General features: G+C 41.2%; 1 protein-coding gene across 12 annotated transcripts in view; it reads right to left on the reverse strand.

Moving 5' to 3' along the window:
* FHOD3 (formin homology 2 domain containing 3) overlaps positions 1 to 21044 on the reverse strand; it is a 401018-nt gene that overhangs the window by 314771 nt on the left and 65203 nt on the right. For 11 of the 12 annotated variants that reach the window (XM_063131400.1, XM_063131398.1, XM_063131397.1 and 8 more), the window contains exon 3: positions 20008 to 20072. In XM_063131400.1, the coding sequence (XP_062987470.1) occupies positions 20008 to 20072 (65 nt within the window). The remainder of the gene's footprint in view (positions 1 to 20007; positions 20073 to 21044) is intronic. The other variant, XM_063131345.1, reaches the window with a different exon arrangement.

Below are 21044 nucleotides of genomic sequence, written 5' to 3' on the forward strand. Positions count from 1 at the left end.
CGCTCCCATGCCCCAGAAGGGTAGGGTAGGGAAAGAGAATACACCAGCCCTGGAACTGCCGTAGTTCATTTCCCTTCTACTGAAATCGATGGGAGAAGATTGCTCCAGTACAATAAAAGATGCAACTACTGAACATTGACAAAGCATACATTTAAAAGAAGCATTAGATCTATTGCACTGCTAGAAATTAGCTGAATTAGATAATCCCTTGTTAAAGAGTTGTTGCAATGTCCAATAGGCATGAAACTTAACTGATTGGGCATTTTGCAGTGGTGCCCACAGCAGTGTCTCAAATTCCATGAGCAGAAAAAGGTTAGGGGGCCTGCTTTGGGGGCTCCAATGTTTGAGCTTTCTGCACCAAACAGTAGGATTGCTCAGTAAGTGGAACTTCTTTGTCCAGAGGCAGAATACCAGTTTCTGCAACAGGTTGTTGCCTTCATGCTCTATTAATGGGTTTCCTGGAAGCATCTGGTTGGCCACTGTTGCTGGACTAGATGAACCTATGGTCTGATCCACCAAGGCTCTTCATGTGTTTTTATGATGGGTCACAAGTTGTTGAGGCCTGGTGTAGGTTTGTACTCTGTAAATAGCACCAGCGGCTTATCTCCAATATAGAGAGAAGTTCGGGATGAGCAGTGGGAAGGCCATGTTTACTGACAGCACCAAATTATTCAGGATGGTAAAAACCAAAGTGTTTGCAAAGAGCTCCAAACAGATCTGTTTAATCTACGGGATTGGGCAATGAAATGGCACATGTAATTCAGTCGAAGTGTCAAGTGATGCACACTGGGACAAAAGAAACCCCTACTCCATGCCAGAATGAACGTGTTAGTCTTTCAGATGCCACAAGACTCTTTGTTGTTTTTTAATGCCATATATCTGCTGATGGGGTCTGAGCTAGTGGTGAATGACCAGAAAAGACATCTTGGGGTTGTGGTTTCAATAAAACATCAACCCAGCATTCAATAGCTGTGAAAGGGATAGAAAATAAAATGGTCGATACTGAAATGCCTGTATACAAATCTATAGTACAATCTCACAGGGGATCCTGTGTACATTTTTAGGTATAGAAAAGGGCAACCAAAGTGATCAGAGACCTGGTGCAACTCCCCTGTGAGAAAAACTTGCAAACTTTGGGGATTCTTAGGTTGAGAAGAGGACGCAACAGAGTTGCATAAAAATTGCATTGTGTGGAGCGACAGAGAGAGGGGGGTTTCTCCCTCCCTAATACTAGACCCTCTGGGAGTCATCCAATAAAGTTGAATGGTGAGAGATTCACGACACACGAAAGGAAGGCACCACACATATCACAGTGTTATGTGGCGATAGCAATCCACTTTTAAGCAGGGGTTAGACAGATTCATGGAGAATAAGGTTACCAATGGCTAGTAGTCATGATAGCTGTATGATACCTCCAAGATCAGAGGCAGCAGGCCTCTGAATGCCAGTTGCTGGGGAACATGGACGGGGGAATGCCATTGCCCTCATGTCCTGCTTGCAGGCTTGCCTGAGGCATCTGATTGGTCCCTGTGCGAAACAGGATGCTGGTCTAAATAGGCATTTAGTTTAATCCACAAGGGTACCTCTTATGTAGGTTACATCGAATTTTCATGGAAGTTTAGATTGAGGGCAAGGAACTATAGATACTACACCTATATCTTTCAACTATAATTTTCCTTGTTAGTATGACAGTATCTTAAAAGGTTTTAATATATCTATTTCTTAGCTCTCCTCTTCTTTCCTTGGTTGTGACTGCATGAGGCCAATAAAGCCCTATCTTCAAATCCCCCCCCCCCAAAAAAAATATCTGGGTCTGTATTCAGACCAAATGAATGGCAGCACTTTGCCAAAAATAACTTAGCCCTGAAAGGTTCCCATTTTTTTTATACTTAAAGAATACACATTAACTGCCACAAGGACAACATAAATTATTCCATTTCAGATGAGTGAAAAACCTACCCAGCAATATAGCAGAGGCAGAGAAAGAAATTGAGGTTTAAGGAGAATTGATGCAAAGCATTAAAAAGATCATCTTTCATCAAACACCAGTAAGTCAGGTTCTTAAAAAAAAATGGTCTGGCAATTCTAAGGTTCAGCAATCCCTGATTACACAAGAATTTTCATAGCACAGAGACTAAGAGGCTGAGCTGTGACCCAGGAAAACCCTAGACCAATTCGAGGCTCTGCTATGAATTCACTTTCAAGAATCTTTGATGACCATGCTCATTCCTAACCCATTCCTGACCATTTCAAATGATGTATCCAACCAGTTCAATGGGCTTCAGCTGAGCACCAAGGTGTGAATGCAAATACACATCCAAATGTGCATCTGCGTTGGCCACAAGTATGCAAATCTGCTTCCATATTCAAATCTTCCCTATTGGATCAAGGCAACTATGTGGTCTCTTGGAACGAAGCCACTTTTTAATATTCAAAGGTAGCAGACATTCTTTTTATCAAAGTTCTTGTAAGAGTATAGTCAGTGGTGTACTAGTTCATATGTCAGACATATGAACTAGTCTGACATATGAACTAGTATGATTCCTGCATTGAGCAGGGGGTTGGACTCGATGGCCTTGTAGGCCCCTTCCAACTCTGCTATTCTATGATTCTATGAAACATTTGAATGGGAAATATCTTGTTTCAAAGTCCCGTGTAGCCATAAAGCTCACTGGGTGTCCTTCAGCCAATATTACACAGTATTTATTTATTTATTTATTTATTACATTTCTATACCGCCCAATAGCTGGAGCTCTCTGGGCGGTTCACAAAAATTAAAAACATTCAAAGTATAAAACAACAGTATTATTACACAAAACAACAGAGTTGTTGTGGGGATGAAGTGGGTAGTATGTTGCATTTCCTAGAGATCCATAGAGGAAGGAAAGAACAAATATAATAATAGGAAGGAATTTTCTTTTTGGAAAAAATAACAAAAATCTATAAATAAGTCTAGTATATAAAATAGGGGTGGGTAACCCATGGCCCTCTAGATGCTGTTGTACTACATTTCCCATCAGACCTCGCCAGAAGAGCCATCATCATCTGGAAGAGCATAAGTAGCCCAACCCTGAGATAAAAGTTATTCTGATGTATCACCAAGATACTAACTACCCAGTATAAACCAAAGTTACTTTTCTTCTGAAATAGAATATATGAACTACATTTTTTGTGATATAAATAACTGTATTGACTAGGACACATGATATCTTGAGTGTATCCAAACCAAGAATGGCAAAGATCCACAAGCTTATAGTGATCTAACTTGTGTCCGTCATCGTCCAATGATAGCATGTTTTCAGTTGTTGCAAAGGGCTGCATGTTTGATTACTTTAGAAAAGTAATTTCTGTTTGGTTCTATTTCAGTGATGTGACAAGAACTGCAACTTGAAAACAACATCAAAGAATGTGTCTGAAATATGTCCTTTATTATGTGTTCTAAGAATGAGAACTTAAAATTCCGTACATTTCTCTCACTGAACTTTATTGGGAAAGATGTACTAAATGTACCAAAATGTGAAAGCTGTTGATTTTGCTCCTTTCCCAGGCTCTCTAGTAGTTAAATTTCCAAATTGGGTAGTGCAGCCTTCCCCAACCTGGTGCCCTCCAGATGTGTTTTGGACTACAACTCCCATCATCCCAGTTAGCAGGGCCATTGATCATGCTACTGGTGGTATCAGCGTTGTAGTCCAACATATCTGGGGGGCACCAAGCTGGGAGTGGGTAGGTAAACGCAAGCAGCTTGCACAAGTGTCCACGTTTACACCACCATGCAATAAATCATCTGCCATTTTCACACGGGCAAGCCTCAATTGTTGATAATACGATGTAGGACAATTAAAGTTTTTGAAGTGTACAGCCAACCAGAAGAGCAAAAATTCTAAGACTTTAAGTCAGTGCAGGAAAAGCTATTGCAAAGAAAACAAATACAGCAGTTGAAGTAGGGTGTTCAACAACCTCAGGCAGTGACCCTTGGTATTAGTGTGGAGTATCTTCATCTGTGAAATGTGGGGAATATGGTTTAGTAATCCAGGCAAATGCAATCGAAATGCTATCAACACAAACACTGCTGCCTTTGAAGGTTAGGTTTAGGAGTTTTTGCAGCAATGTAATTGGCACTCTATCAGCATTATTTTAAAACATGACTTTAAAAATGAGATTATTTTTATTTTCCCATGCTGAAAATCTAGACTTCTCTCTCTTGCATGCATTCCCCATCTGAAAACTTCAGTAAAATAAAAGTTATATTTACATGCCAAATCCTAGGAATGTTAAACTTTTAAAATATGTCCAGGACAGTAAGACAACTACTACCCAGACTGCTTATAACCATCACCACCATCATCATTATCATCATCATCAAACATAGCCTTTAATCTAAGCTCCTGTTGAGCTGTACAGTTACATACTGCTTAGATTTGAAAGGTCAATTGCAAAACAATATCAAAGTTCACATGTGCTTCCTACAACCTCTTTAGGAAATAGTGTTACCTCGGGTTGTACTGATGAAATAAGTATGCACTGCTATACCTAGTAACAATGCACAAAGCACTCCAAGTGCTGCCAAAGACTGTCCACAAATAGCTATCAAGCAGTTGTGTGGCCTAATGTCACCTTCTATGAAAGAACAGGTGCAACCAAAAATCAGTGTCAAAGTGCTGGCACGATACTATAATCTAGAATGAAGAAGCCTAAGACATTATAGTGTGAAACTCAACATTATCTTAATGTCTGATGGGTTTTTGGTACTTGCTGTCACTTTCCTTTTCTTTTAAGTATGTAATTTATGATTTGAAGCCATTTCAAAACCTCATCTTCCAAAGTTCCAAAGTTGTGCTTCCAAAGTTGTGCTACACAAATGCCATTAGTTCTCAACTTCACTGTCATAATATTCCTCAGCAGAGATTCCAGATAAACTGGTTAAGACCGCACACAAGTCTAACTTGAATCAAGAAAACTGTCAAGATGTAATATAATATCCTTCAGATTTGATGGTCCGACTTCCCACAGTAATACGAATTCCAAGATGACATAGGGGTTCATCGCATGAGCATTTTACCACACACTCACTACTGCCCACTCACAGTTTTTTATGCATCCTTTTGATGACACAGTCCGCTTCCCGCTTCTTCTTTCCTTCTTTCCATCACAAAATGGAGCCCTTTTAATCCGACTTTTTTTATAAACAGTGTGTGTCACCGTTTCCTGCTGTGTGCAGGAAAAGCAGCATGACAAAAACGGCCCCTGAATGGGCCACGTGGTCTTTGTTTACTTCCTCTTTCTTCTCCAGGGAGAAAGAGGAAGTATTATGGGACAGGAGCAGGGGCGGAGAAGCGTCGGTAGGGGACCCTGATCCCCTGCCCCTGCTCCTGTCCCATAATACTTCCTCTTTCTCCCTGGAGAAGAAAGTGTGATGATTCTCAATGTGACTTCCACCAAGGAGCCACATTATTTTCACTTCATCAACCATTTCTTCCCTGTTGGTGAAGATCAAGTCTAAAATAGTCCATCTCCTTGTCTCTTTTTCCACCTTCTGGAAGAAGAAATTGTCAGCAAGTCAAGTCGGGAATTTAATAGATGTTTCATTCTTAGCAGAGTTTGACTTCCAACAGATATCAGGGTAACTGAAGTTTCCGATTACTACTCTTCTCTCCTATATGAAAATTTGGTAATCTGAACTTGGAAGTCATAACCTAAGTCTTCTGTCTGGCTTGACAGTCTGCAGCAGATTCTCAAAATGATATTACTTTGTTTTCCCTCCCCTTTAATTTTTACACAAAGGTTCTCAACGGACTTTCCATGTTCAGATTCATGGATTTCCTCGCATGTGTATGCATCCTTTACAAATAAAGCTACTACTATTATTTCTGTTTGGTCTGTTCCTTTTGAATACATTATACCCTTCAGTCCCTATATTCCATGCTTGAGATTCATCCCACTAGGCTTCAGTAATGCCTGTTAAATCATATTTGCCCTCATATATTAAGATTTAAGATGTATCCTGTTTATTTCCCATACTCTACATATTGGTACAGTATGAAAAGGTCACATAGTTTCCCATGTTATGGCGCTTCTCTAGTACAGCTTGTCTGATGTTATGCTGAGATGGGCAACTTGATCAACACACAGAGCCACATCAGAAATAGATTATGGTCACAGCTAGATTGCATCCCACAAGCATAATTCAGGGTAGGAGCTTTGTTTGTTTTGAGAACTTAAAAAACTCAAACTACAGTGGATAGTTTGTTACAGTGAGGGGCTCATTTGCTGCATTCCAATCATGAGAGTCATCCAACAAAGTCTCAAGTTCAGTGCCAGCTGAGGTTCTGAGGGTCCTTGAGGACCCCCAATGGGCCCCATCCCTCAGTAAGTCTACCTTCTGATTGCCATTGTCATCAGCTGCTATTGCTCCTCATCTTCTTCCTTGTCTAAAACTTGCTTGATCGACAGGTAGCCAACCAGTGAGTAAGTAGATAGTGACGTTTACTGCTTCTCCTCCTCACCGCCACCATTGTCTGGACCAGAGTCAGAAGCAGGTGAACAAGCAGGCTGCAATGGTGAAGAGGAGGAGCAACTCCAAGAGGCTGTAAGTGGACCCTGCTGGAGTGTAGGGCCTTGGTAGGTGCCTGACCACACTGGCCCTGTTTCAGTTATGCCTAAAGTCATATTACCTTCCTGAACTAGGAGTTCAAGTTCAGCATGTTTTCTTCCCAGACTTTGCATATAGGGTTAGGGTTCAATGTACAGACATTGAAAGCTTTGGATATTCTGCTCTAATGTATCTTCTGATATATATTTATATATTGGGGAATTGCTAGGTATCTCCACAACTCCCCCACTTTCTCCTATAGCACAAAAGCTCCTATCTTTAGTACTTACCTTTAAGGCTACTGTCTCCACTCACAACAGGATTCAACGTAAAGCCCCTTCATCAGGCTCACTATTTTCCTACCAATCACATTTTCCACAGTAATCATGAGCAACAACCCATCTCTTGCCAGAAGTCCATTAAGGAAGCTTAGACCATGGCTGATTCTCTTGTTGACCTCATTGTTCAGCTAATAATTCCCCTGTAGTATTCTCTCTCTTTGTAGTTCTCTACCTTTTCCCGGAAGAATGGAGAAGAACATCACCTGAAACCCAAAGTCTTTCATATTCTATCCCAGGGCGTCGCAATCAAATATGATTCATTCAAAGCTATGCTCAGTGGTGTCATTCATTCCTACATAAATGAGCAAACAATATAATGCTCACTGGACTTAATAAGTCTATACTACCTGTCCATCACATTTTGGATCTGCGTGCCAGGGAGACAGCATCCTTCATGAACCCATGGATTCTCTAATATTCAGCATGTAGTGGTGGGTCTCAAATTCAGGAATTTCTGGATGATACAGATTACAAAGATGCATTTTAATCTGATTTCAAGACTGAAACAGACTTAGACCTTTGCTAGACCAGGCTATATCCCAGGGTGATACCCGCGATCGTCCCTGTGCGTCCAGATGACGCACAGGGGATCTGAGGATCAGGCAGGGATCAATCCTCCCTGGCCCTGTGATATAGCCTACCCCTTCAAACCTGCTTTTTCCTGCGGTGGCCCGTTTTCGTGGCTTTTCCTGCGGAGCTGGGAGCTGCGCCCATCGGGGGCAGGGTGGGGAGAGCGGGAAAATAAATTTATTTTTTTAAAAAAAAAACCTTACCTTCGCGGACAAGCGTTCGTGTGCATCGTCCCCTTTAAAAGTAAAAAATGGCGAGCACGATGGCTCTCTTCTTGAGTCACCTCGCCTTACGTGTAAACGAGGGCGGGATCTCATGTTACTGACAACACAAGATCACTCCTCCTCCATCCTGGGATATCCTGTAGGTCTAGCAAAGGCCTTAGTCACCCCAGGGAACAAACTATGCAGGAACTAGACAGGGGGACTATATCTTCATTGGGTTTGCTGGACCTCTCAGTAACTTTTTATTCCATGGTATCATTCTAGATCATTGGGCTGGGGTGATGCTTGGGGACAAGATTTTGCAGTGGTTCCAATCCTTCCTGGAGGAACAGGTCACTACTGATTTCGGTGTCCCTCAGGGTTCCGCTTTGTTCCCCATGCTACTTTAGCATCTACATGAAACTGCAGGGAGAAGCTGCCTGGAGATTTGAGTTTGGTATCTATATGTTGATGACAGTCAACTTTATCTCTTCTTTCCAACTCAGCCCAGTGAAGCTGGGGAAGTCCGAGTCTGTATCTAACTTCGGAATGGATTAGATGCAGGCTAACAGATTAAATCCTAGCCCAGATTAAACAGAAGTGCTCCTGGTGAGTAGGATTCCTGATTTGGCAATGGGAACACAGGCTGTTTTGGATGGGGTTGCACTTGTTTTAAAATCAAGTTTGAAGTGTGGAAATGCTCTGGCATCCAGTCTTGCTCCTGCAAGCAGTAGTTGTGGCCATTAGTGCCTTTGCTACATTTGCTTACAATTAGAGAGGTGCTCTAGAAACAATATTTAAAGCCTTACACTTTTCATCCTAGAAACACAGATATATTCTGTTGTCCTGTATACAAACACACAACACTTCCTTTGCAAACTGACTTTAAGAGGCATTGGAAGTGGGGAGGGCTGGGGAGAGGGATAATTCCTGTCAGATACATGGCAAGATGTTTGGCAGTAACAAACTGGATTAACTTCCTATAAAACATTTGGGCTGGTTTTCAACTTTCCTCCCCATGCACTCTTCATACATCCCTCATTCCTTGCCATAATAGCCACTGTCATACCATGAATCCCTTCACTGGCTCCAGGGACATACTGACTACAAAACTAAACAGGAGAAGTTAAGAAGACTGATCACTAAGCTTCTGCAGCTATTTCTAGACTTCCCTAGAGTGAGGTGGAAACTTACCATACTGAACAGCTGTTACCAGTCTCCTTTCCATCTCTAACATATTTGGTGGAAGTTAAGGGTGAGCATCATGCAACCACATGCTTAGGAATATTCACTTTTCTTCTCTTTTATTAGTTACCATTCTAGAAACCACTCAAGACAGCATTCACAAATTACTGTAAAATAACTTCATCCTATAGTTGTGTGCACTTAATTCTTTCTGCCTTGAGGAAAGTACACACATAAAAGTCTAGATCTTGTCATCAAATCCCCAGTGATGAATGCCTAGTGAGCATCCAGGAAACGGTATCTGGTGTAAATGCATCTGCATAACCTTGCAAATGTAAATCTAATATACAAAGATGCAGGATTTTGGGCAAAGCAACTGAAACAAGGCAGAAGAAATCAGTAACAGCCCGTACTTCTTTAGTGTAAATGAACAGAAGAAACTGCATTACTTGCAACTAATTTATAATTTTCAACTCAAAAAAGGCCAAGTGTAGGATACACTAAAAACAGATATGGGTTCTTATTTCCCATCCCCAGTGCCTATTAAATATTCTAAACCTATGGACCTCTAACAGAATTCTTTAGTAAGTATCTTGAAATATTTTAACTGCCCCTTAGAGAAGCATTAAGGAATTAAAGCATTAATGGACATTTTGACCCAGTTCGCATGTAACAACAACCCATGAGTTGTTTAGCTCATGGGCTGTCAGTCTGGGTAGGAGTGAGCGAGTGCACTGCTTCCCACTCACTTGCTTTTTCCACTTTGAATCCTGTTTAGAAAACTGGTGCAACATGCAAACCTGGAACTCTGGGAGGTTCAGGGGAAAGAATCCAGAGTTTTAACATATGGTTTGTTGTTGGGTTAAAACTCTGGGTTGCTTCCTCCTCAACAACCCATGAGTTAATAAACCCATGGTTAGCCGTTTCGTGCAAACCAGGTTTTTCAATTGCCGGTCAGAGACTAATCTCAATATTTAATTGAGCTTCATAAATCAGAAACTATCCTCAAGCTAGTCCAAGGCACCTATTCTTACTAACTAGTTATCTTGAAACTGTCAACAGTTCTATGTGACAGGTTCCAAAAGTAGCTATTCACAGGCTAATCAAGAGTGCTACTTAAACTTCCCTCAGTTCAGTTCAGAATCAGCATAACATTTACAAGCTTCTCACTGTGAGCATTTGAATGGCGAGGGGAGGGGGAGACCATATTTTTTTCCTGACTGTTCCCTCCCAACTGGTAATTCTGACACATGCACTCTAGGGACACATGCCTTATCATACTGCTCCCCAGGAACTATGACGACTTAGAGCTGCCTGGAAATTCAACTGCTCCCTTCACCAAAATAAACATACCTGGGAACAAGGGAAAAGTGGTATGCATAGATGGAGAACAATAAGCACATAAAATCTGCACAAGGTACAAATTGAGAGAACTGACCCAAATACAGAAGAAAACTCAGGAAGAAGATGAAGGAGGAGGAGGAGGAGGAGGAGGCTGCTTGGTCAGACGATTTGATTATGCAGATCATAGTAATCAACTTGACTGGAAAGCAGTTGAATGTGGATGCCTTGTCTGTTAAATGCTGACTGCCCATACACAGAATCCCATTTTACATTTTTACGTGTGTGTTTATATTATTTATTTATTGCATTTCTATACCATCCAAAAGCCGAAGTTCTCTCATCGCTCCTGGGGAAATGTTACTTAAGTAGATTATTATGAACTGAATAAATTCATTATAGAATTCATCAACATCATTACCATTCAATGGTTTACCTTCTGCCAGATGTGGCAATATTTTATACCCATAGCACTGTGTATCCTCAGCGTCACCAGCAGCAATTTATCTCATTTAGTTCTAGACTTCATCCAACTCCTCTTCAGATTCATTTATCCTCACCACCACCCTGTCTTCACAGCCAGGTATATTCAGCCATGTCTTGTATTATTATATTATATACCCCTTGGATGACAGAACCACCTCTGACCTTTCCTCTTCACTGTGATATTTACCTTGTCTAATGGCTTTAGTGTAGGCCCAGCTCACACTTTACTGAGTTTGATTTTAAAAATATAGGCACCTAGTGGAGCCAGATCCAGGGCACAGGTGAGTCATGACAGAACATGGCAGTTCCGGGATACAGTATGAAGGAATGGGGAGAGGGACCAAGTATAAACCAAAATAGTACTTGAAGGGCCAGTGAGGAGTCAGACCAAAATCTGGATGGTTGTGTGAGAAACCCTTGGTAACCAGCAGGTTCTGACACAAATAGGCAATGGTCAAATGAACTAGAAGGAGAAGATGGAGTCACAGACAGTCTTGGTCTCTTCTGCCAAGACGCTTGTTCATGCACTGGTTATTTCACGGTTGGACTACTGCAACCTTCTTCTCTCTGGCCTTCCTTCTTCTCACATCAGTCCGTTGGTTTCTGTTCACCACTCTGCCGCAAAGATCATCTTCTTGGCTCGCCGCTCTGACCATGTTACTCCGCTTCTGAAATCTCTTCATTGGCTTCCAATTCACTTCAGAATCCAATATAAACTTCTCCTGTTAACCTTCAAAGCTTTTCACGGTCTAGCTCCTTCCTATCTCTCCTCTCTCATCTCACACTATTGCCCCGCTCGTGCTCTTCGCTCCTCTGATGCCATGTTTCTCGCCTGCCCAAGGGCCTCTACTTCCCTTGCTCGGCTTTGTCCATTTTCGTCTGCTGCCCCTTACGCCTGGAACGCTCTTCCAGAACATTTGAGAACTACAAGTTCAACCGCAGCTTTTAAAGCTCAACTAAAAACTTTTCTTTTTCCTAAAGCTTTTAAAACTTGATGTTGTGCAGACTTTCTACTGTTAGTTTTACCCTACCCTGTGCCTGCTTACCCTACCCTGTACCTGTTTGCATTCTCTTCCCCTCCTTATTGTTTTACTATGATTTTATTAGATTGTAAGCCTATGCGGCAGGGTCTTGCTATTTACTGTTTTACTCTGTACAGCACCATGTACATTGATGGTGCTATATAAATAAATAAATAAATAAATAAATAAATAAATAATAATAATAATAATAATAATAATAATACTGGATTAAGCAAACCAGGAAGTCAGTCTATTCTGCTATTTATGAGGTCAGTTGCTCAGATTGATGAGGTGGCTTTGCTGCATGGATTTTACGGGACCTGATGTTTCCTGATTGACTCATGGAGTCAGTTGACAGCAATAAACCTGACTCTCTTTAGGCTGGAACTAAAGCCTAGAGGGTGCCCTTACACCATAACACCAAAATGCTGGTAGCAGAGAAAGTAAGGAACTGGAGGATTTCTCCTAGAAAGCTGGTTCAAGATACACAGACCAGCACATGGAACATCTGCAATGTATTGGCTCTTCAGGTCACAAAGCAAGTACCATGCTTAAACCACATTTTACCAGTAAAACCAGTAAAATACTGGACAGTTAGCAACCCCACCTGTGTGACATTAGTGCTAACTCCCCATGGCTGCTGGTCAAGCCATGCAGGAAAGATAGATAGATGATAGATAGATAGATAGATAGATAGAGAGGCAATTTCCAAGTTAATTTGAGGGGAAGTTTCGGAAGCTTGCCTGCCTATCTCTACTTCTAGATAAATGTGCACAGAATTGCAGTCTAATCTGTAGTTAATCCCCTACTCCTTCCCTGATATGCAGCACTAAGTCCTCTGTACCAACGCTGTGTAGTAGCTAGAAGTAAACACATGCACAGACCCAGCTTCTGCAAGCCTACTATACTCAACAAGTCAGATATGGAAAAGCAATGACAGCTGGTTGTCGTCTTACTGGGATCGTACTCAGCTTCATCTGCTTAGAGCAGCTCGGAGCCTGCAAAATGAAATCTCCTGTCAAAGTAGGATTGAGGTAAGCCTAGGCCCAGTGGCTGTGTTAAGGCTGACCTTTAGACCTTCTCCCATTCCCAGTCAAATCAGGAAGTTTTCTACAATCCAACCTGACTGTCCTCATGCAACATAAGGTCACACTGAAGTGGGCTGAATCCTCCAAAGCAGCATGAATCTAAACCTGCCCGCCCCCACTCCACGAAGCTCTTAGAAATTCAGATTTGGAGGGGCTACAGAGATCCCAACAAGTTGTTTGCAAAATCATCATCATCATCTTCATCATCATCATTATCTCCCAAGTAAAAGAATTTTAAAAGAGATGTTATGGAGTCTATGGGACCTGAGGGGTATAGCATTGAGAAATGCTGAATGTTCACGTCCTTCTGCCTTTGCCAAAGTATGGCGATGAACACTTCAAAGATATGTGCAATTTCCATACGAAACAAGGAAGGGGGAGTAAGGAGGAAACAAACCACTTCTCCACCCCAAAAATTTGAAGACTCACCTTCCTCAAAAAACACAAATCTCTTTCCATAATTTTGCAGATGTCTAAACTAGGGCCACCTTTATGTTGTACGCTATTTTTATGACAACTGTAAGGGATGGAGGTGGGAGGGAAACTTAATTTTTAATTTAGTCAACGGGAAAGCATGAAGCTTATTTCTGAATCATGATTCAGATTCAGCCCGAGTCAAACTAGGCAGCCTCCAAAATGGCCTGAGACTACTTTGACTATTTTCCAAATTGCTGAATCAGGGTTAGAACACAATCTTGTGGTTGGTGCACTCTCTCTCAATATTGTTGAGATTGTTTAGCTTGGGGAAAAAGGAGGCTAAGTGGAGACATCATAGAGGTGTACAAAATTATGCATGGTATGGAGAATTTTTCTCCCTCTCTCAAAATACTAAACCAGGGGTCATCTCATGAAGCTGATTAGTAGGAAATTCCAGACATATAAAAGGAAGTACGTCTTCACAGAGCACAGAATTAAGCTACGGAAGGTGTGGTGATGGCCACCAATTTGGATGGCTTTAAAAGGGGGTTAGACAAATTCCTAGATGACAAGCCTATCAATGGCTACTAGTCTTGATGACTCTATCTGACTTCCACTATCAGAAGCAGTAAAGCCATGGGGAACATGGGTAGGAGGGTGATGTTACACTCATGTCCTGCTGGTGGGTTCCCTGTTGACAGCTGCTCAGCCATTGCGTGAACAGAACACTGGACTAAGAGGACCCTTAGTCTGATCCAGACTACGCGTGCCACCTGATTTGACTTGGGGGGCAAATTTTGAGAGTTATGATCCTCTTAAAAATTATCCCAGAATCTGATGGTTAACACTTCTACCTATGTAGGAATTTATTCAGTATTATTTTCTCCTTTCTGGATTAATTTTTAAAAGTGGGCCATAACAATGAAAATAAATACCAGGTATTCTTTCCCAAGTCAGTAATAAATATTTTTTAGGTGAAATTTGGCCCAAACTTGTGTGGTACAACATTTCTATATTATCATCAGAACCGACCTCATACAGCTGTACAACAGCTTTCAAACAAAAGTTAACTTTAAAGGATTAAGAAAAAACCCACAACTTTAACCAGATTTCTCAATAAGATGCATGCTGGCAATCTCTAGGGAACCGAAGTCTGTATGTTGGTACCCCTTAACACGGCAGAGGAAGCCCTGCTCCATGCAACTTCTGAATATCGCTCCTTCTGGTGTAGCACCCTAAGCAAAGCCCCCATGGAAACATCTGAAAGGCTTATGTAGGCCAGAAGCCAAAGGGCCAGTTAGATGCACACATGGGTTTGGCACTAGCCCAGTGGAACTTGCATAGGTCCTTGCCACCATGCTGACGATCTCACCCCACCCACACATATATACCTTTGCTGCATCTCAACAATATACTTTTAAAAAACCAAAACAAAACAAGGATTTTATAGTTCCATGGCTTTTTTTTTTTTTTTTGGTAGACCAGGCAAAATATTTCCCTTATTTCTTTCAGTGCTGGGAATGGAATCTCTTCATAGCAAGCCTATTTGAATCCAGTTCATATATTGTCTCCACTAGGAGCCTACTCTTTTCCCTTGATTTGTCTAGCAAGTCTGGCAAAGGGAAGCTGAAAACCATAGTTCAATATAAGATTTCAGCAAACTAATCTAAACCCAGTACATTTAAAGTGTTCGTATTGTCGGTCTGGAACAAGGTCAGAGACAGTCACACGAGTGATCGCTCAGCTTCTTCTATAAACTTAATGCTACTTTCATATGAAATACTTAACATGCAGGCAAACGTTTTGTTTCGATTTCCAGCTGGCTCCTGAACACGTTATGCTTAATATGCAAGTGAAATGTAGAATATGGTGAACAGCATAACCAGCTCTAAAAGGCATTAATTGGGTTTGTCTTGTGATATTAAAGTATCAACAATTTAGGCTGAGGAAACTTGACATAAAGAATATTTCCAGCTACGGATACAAATAAAAAGTTCAGAGCCAAGAGGCAGAAGAACAGATGGGCACAGCAATCCTATACTGATATTATGCTGGGACGAGATATACGCCACCACTAAGGCAGCAGAAAAGACACCAGACCGAATGTTGCACTCAGCTTGAGGGGGGAAAGAACACAACCAGAAAATACAAAAACAGGAGATAAACCACAGATGTGACAGGTTGTACTCCATCTTGGAATTCCCTAATGATTTCTGCAAGTACAGACGGTGCCTACTCCTATCACTGGTCTTTAGACCTATGAAACTAATGGCACTGAAGCAAATAAGAGTTAAGTGTTGGAGCCCCTTTGCTTTCAGTGAAACTCAAACTTGCAGATTTTCTTCTGTTTGGCCTGATTTATTTATTTATTTATTTATTTATTACATTTTTATACCACCCAATAGCCGAAGCTCTGATATATGTATGATAAACACAGGACTGTAGCCAATGCAGGTCTACCTCAAAGCCCATTCATTTCAGTTAAGTCCCATTCAGCACAACCCACTGCTAGTAAAAATCGTGCTTTTGATTTCTGCTGGAAGCTTTCTTCAACCCTTTTACTACCCTGAAGTATTTGGACACTGCATATCTGGCCATTTTTTCTGGGTCAGTTAATTGAGCACATGTTTCACAGAGAAGTTCTACATTCTCCACATGCTAGTTTAAAAGTATTTTGTGCAGTTCTGTCTTTAAAAACTTTTCCAGCCGGGAGAAGCACGCTCAACAAAAGGAGGAGCAGAATAGAGGGTCAAAATGGAGGGCAACCAATGAAATTTCAAGAATGGACTGATGACCTCTGGCTCTATAATGCTTTGTATTTCTGGTTAATGCAGGCAAGGAAGCTGTTAAATACCACCCTGTCAAGAAGACTCTGCTTAATCTAGAAGGGCAGGCTTCCTACATACATAGAATCTTTTTGACATCCCTCTTCGGAGTAGTCAGCAACCGCACAAAATCATTCCAACTCAGATTATTGTTCCCCCCCCCCAATGTTCTATTTTTCTGGTACCCATCTGATTCAGGAACCTTTGGATGCTTCCAAAGCATAATCACAGTATGTTAATATTAATAATAGGCCATCACCTCCAAAAATGTTTTATTTTATGCTTTGCAATGTGCCATGTTGTATTTCTTTGGACAAGATGAATCACCAGTTCTGCCTTGAAACAACACCAAAACTGTTTCTGCAACCCACCTGCCAGAAAGCGCTCAGATTATCCTGTTTAGATTAAAATTGCTAATAAATACTTCATTGTAATACTTAACATGATTTTCTTTAATTAGGCTCACTTAAATTCTCTCTGTGTGTGTGTGTGTGTGTGTGTGTGTGTGTGTGTGTGTGCGTGAAACAGAGAGAGAGAGAGAGAGAGGGAGGGAGGGTGAGTGAGTCCTGACTACTTCATTTCAACCATGTGAGAAGGGTCTTCATCACCTTTTCCCCTTTCAAGTCATTACCAAGGTGATCAGATATTCTCAACCTCATTCCATTTTGCTCTTTTGTTCCCATCAGCCTGTGAACTTGAGACCACAGCACTTCTAACAAATTCTCCAGGCACCTCTTTCATCCCTTTAAATTAAATCCCGAATTAGTTGCAGGTTTTGGTGAGCGTCTAAATGCTCTCCACATGTTTTTCCCTTTCAAGCTAAAAGTGGCTTGTTTTAGGTATTTCTAACACAAAACCAAAAATAAAAAACCTTTATAAGTGCTCTAAAATCCAATATTGTTACCATGACCGGGGGGGGGGGGGGGAGGAAAAGAGAGAAAACAGGAGCAGCAATGGATATGCAAGGCTTTGTACAACTGTGGGAAATGCATGCAATGCACAATGGCTCATATGTGCATTGTACTGATTTGAGAAATATCTAATGTCAGTATGCAGGAAAACAGAAATATTCTAGAAGTAAAGGTGCATGGTTTGTTTGTTTTCCATTTCCCCAGTCATACCTTCCCCCGCCCACCCTCATGTGTGGTCTGCTGTGCAGATTGGTGGAGATTCCAGTGCCATATGACTCCTGAATGAGCAAACTGAACACCTTCTCCCAAAATAACTTCTATGAGGAAATGCCTGATCTAAAGAACCAAGGTGAGGTATCTTTATCTCCAGAGATATTCAAAATAAAACAGTCAATAATGATGACAGTGTCAAACAAAAGGGTTTTGTTTCATTTTTTACAGCATCATGACCACTTCTGGGACATGTTCAGACAGAAAAATCCTCTCAGGCTGCAATCCTATACCCATTTACCTGAGAGTAAGCTCCAGTGAACTCAATGTAACTTACTTTGGAATAGACATCTATATAGTAAGATTGTACCTTAGAAGTCAGGCTAGACATTCTTAAAACTTCAGCACAGAAACAACTCAGAGTATTAATACACTGGGGTGGGGGGAAATCTACTATGAGAGACAGGAAATGCCGAAGTTATAGATCATCTACATTTTGCCACTGAAATTAAACACGGACATAAGGTGTTTAAGTTCCGTCAGCTTCTGGATCCCAATTGAAAAATTCAGTTTCTGCAATTCTGAAGTCCGCAACACTTGTAACAACCAATTCTGTGAATGAGCGTAATGCATTCTCACAATGTCCACATTCTCGTGGCACTCCAACCTTGTTGAGGCAAACAAGGTGTGTGTTCTGACAACTCTTTTATGCAACATTAAGCCCAAAAAACTGATAACAATGAAACATGCATGCACATTAAAATCCAGGTAAAAGCAAGGAATTAATACTATTGAATGAACGGATGCATATCTGGAACTTATCAAAGTCCAGAGCCCAAGCTCCGGAAAAAGAGATGTTTCAGTCTTTAGTATAAAAACTCTGATATGCATTAACCATTATTAATAATGGTTATACTCATTATCAACTCTTTTATATAGCTGTTTTTATTTTGCAACGTCTGTTGCAGACTTCTTGGCCTCTTGCCAACCAATGGAAGGATGTTTCCATTTTACAGATAGAATTCCATTAGACACTTAGTTGTTCTCTAAGAACTAACCAATGTATGAAGCAGTTTTGATAGACAACAAAAGTCTTCCACAGAAGGCAAACAGGTGATGCTCAGAGGAACCTCCCCCCATCACACACATACATATAACAGGCAAAACCACCCATCCACATCACACCTACACACGCCAAAAACAAAACACCCAGCTGGATGTAATAGAAACACCACACACACACACAACGAACACCAGGAAAGATGTACACACAACCACCAGAACAAAAAGAAATGCTCTCCCTGACATACTACCTAGAGAAAATGTCCATAGAGTAACTCCCTCTTTTCAACCAGGCTTTGGCTGGCAAGTCTTCAGCCAACACATTTGACAGTGGTGCCAAGTGGAGGTTTCATACTAGCAACAAGACAAGTGCTCACTTTACTTCCTTAGGTTGTGTCTCCAAATTCCGGTGGGCTCTGGGGTCAGACAGAAACTATACCCTTCAAGTTATGCTTAGGAGAATAGTCTGCCCACCCCCGCAACTGTGAATATCCTTCACAATGCTGTAATAAATGTGACAGCCCAGGAATCTGATTTCTGCTACAACTTAACTAACTATGGCACTCCTAGGGAAGGAACATAGCTCAGTTGCTCTACACATAGGAATCCCAGATTCAATCGCCAGCATCTGCTGCTCAAAGGATCTCAGGTAGCAAAGGCTGGGGAAGACCTCATTAAAAAGACACCCAGTGCAGCAACGTATACTGCACAGTTAACACAGACAAGTCTCTTTGTGCTGAGTTAGCAGGATTTGATACGCATGAACTACCTTCTACACACTGGTTTCACTTGGCTTCCATTTTGACAGCAATATTCTACTCTGAGAATTTCCAGTCACTGACACAGCGGTAATGACAGTTTGCCCGGCCAAGAGCTGAATGATTTAAAGCAATAAATATCATCTGCTTTTAAAATACAGTAGCTTGCTGCCGGCCAGCACTTCCACAGTTCCCCATCTCAAAGCAGCAGGCCTAATCAGATGAGGCAGATATGAATATTCTGGTTTGATGGGCTGAGAAAAAAAAATTGCTACAAGTATTCTTGCAAAGGCTTGAACATCTGCAAAGAGAAAATGTGTTCTCTCACAAAACCACCTGTCAGGGATGCTTTAGGGTAGATTCCTGCATTGATCAGGGGGTTGGACTCGATGGCCTTGTAGGCCCCTTCCAACTCTGCTATTCTATGATTCTATGAAAAACAACCAGATCTTCACTGCACTTTCTGAATTCAAGGGCTAGAAATTGAGCAATGCTTAAACAGCATCAAGAAGCAAATTAAGTGTGTGTGTTTTAATGAAAATAGTACCAGTTCAATCACTGTAACGATTTAATTCCTTGGAGGGTTTCTATACAGTGCATAATGTTCCACCATTCTCTGCGCAGAGAGGAATGCACATGTGCAATTCAACATTCAACTCTTTTACAATGAAACAGGGAGTGCAGGCATGGCCATGCCCTGGATCCAAGCTCTGATGTCATTGCTTGTCCCAAACTATTTCTTATAATTGCAGAAACTAAAAACTATTTTACATGCATTTGTTAAACAGATTAGAATTATTCCTATCTCTTGGTATGTAATGTGTTCTGTGGTTGCATGCACCCTTTGGGAGACAGCCCAAACCTTTGCAGGAGTTTCAGAATGAGGAAAGATAAAGTATATGTCATGACATGCAACACATTCTTGCTTTTCCAATATTTTTCCAATGCATTCACTTTACTCGCACATTTTCCCGTTTAAATAGTTGGAAGCTCACTTACCGATGCAGGCATGGACTCTAACTGAAAGCTGGGTCCTCAGAATTATACTGTGCTTTTTGCCCCTCCTGGGGAGAAAAGGAGAGGGGGGAAACCTTGAGCATAGCAGATGCTAAGTACAGCAAAAACTCACAGATGAATTTCATGTGCAGTAGCACCTATGTACTCTCAGCAATTTTTCCATTATAAAAGCAACTGCGCATGGATCTGCAATATTTCTGCATTTTTATATTAACAAGAAATATGAAAAAAACAACATTTATCATACAACTTAAGTAACTTTTTCATCATTCAAGTGGTTTGAACCAGAAGAAAGCCAATAAAGGAAACAACTCCTTTCAATTTATTTATGCTTTGCCAGAAACCACAAGGGAGCAAAACTTTACATATTCATCAAGCACAAGAAAAACAAACATAACCAGCAATGTTTGAACCTCACAGGCTCAATTTCTACTTGGATTCAGCAAACTGAGCTGTTTTCCTGAAAGTCAGAAAACAGTTTCGAGCCCTTCATACCCTGGGTGACATCATCAGGAGTACAACGGGGTCCGATCCCCCTTGAAGTCCTCTTACCTGGCAGCGTCTGCTGTAGCTGCTCTGACAGAAAAGAAGCAGGGGGTGGAATTAGTTTTACCAGGCCTCCTTAACTGTTGATGTAACAGTATTTAAAGTGTGGGGTAGGAGAGAGGCAGACACTATGCTGTCCACCATTAGAATAGCAGCCAAGTAAGCAGGTGGTGGAACGGTATGGTTCTTTTCTGGCTCAGAGAAGAACTCAGGAGGTTGTAATGTATGCCTCATTTTAAAGGCAAACATTTGGAGTTGCTGAAGTTACTCTTTGAATCATGACGCTTGACAAGGCCTCTAAACAACACACGTTAATGGTTGGCCATGTTTTCTGTTTTCCTATTATAGAAAAACACCTTACTGCAGAGCTTTCCAAACTTTTCATGTTGGTGACACACTTTTTAGACAGGCATCATTTCGCGACACAGTAATTCAGTTTTACTAGCAAACCAGAGGTTAAACTAACCCCTTAT

This window comes from Elgaria multicarinata, chromosome 1 (assembly GCF_023053635.1).
Source record: "Elgaria multicarinata webbii isolate HBS135686 ecotype San Diego chromosome 1, rElgMul1.1.pri, whole genome shotgun sequence".
Classification (NCBI taxonomy): domain Eukaryota; kingdom Metazoa; phylum Chordata; class Lepidosauria; order Squamata; family Anguidae; genus Elgaria; species Elgaria multicarinata.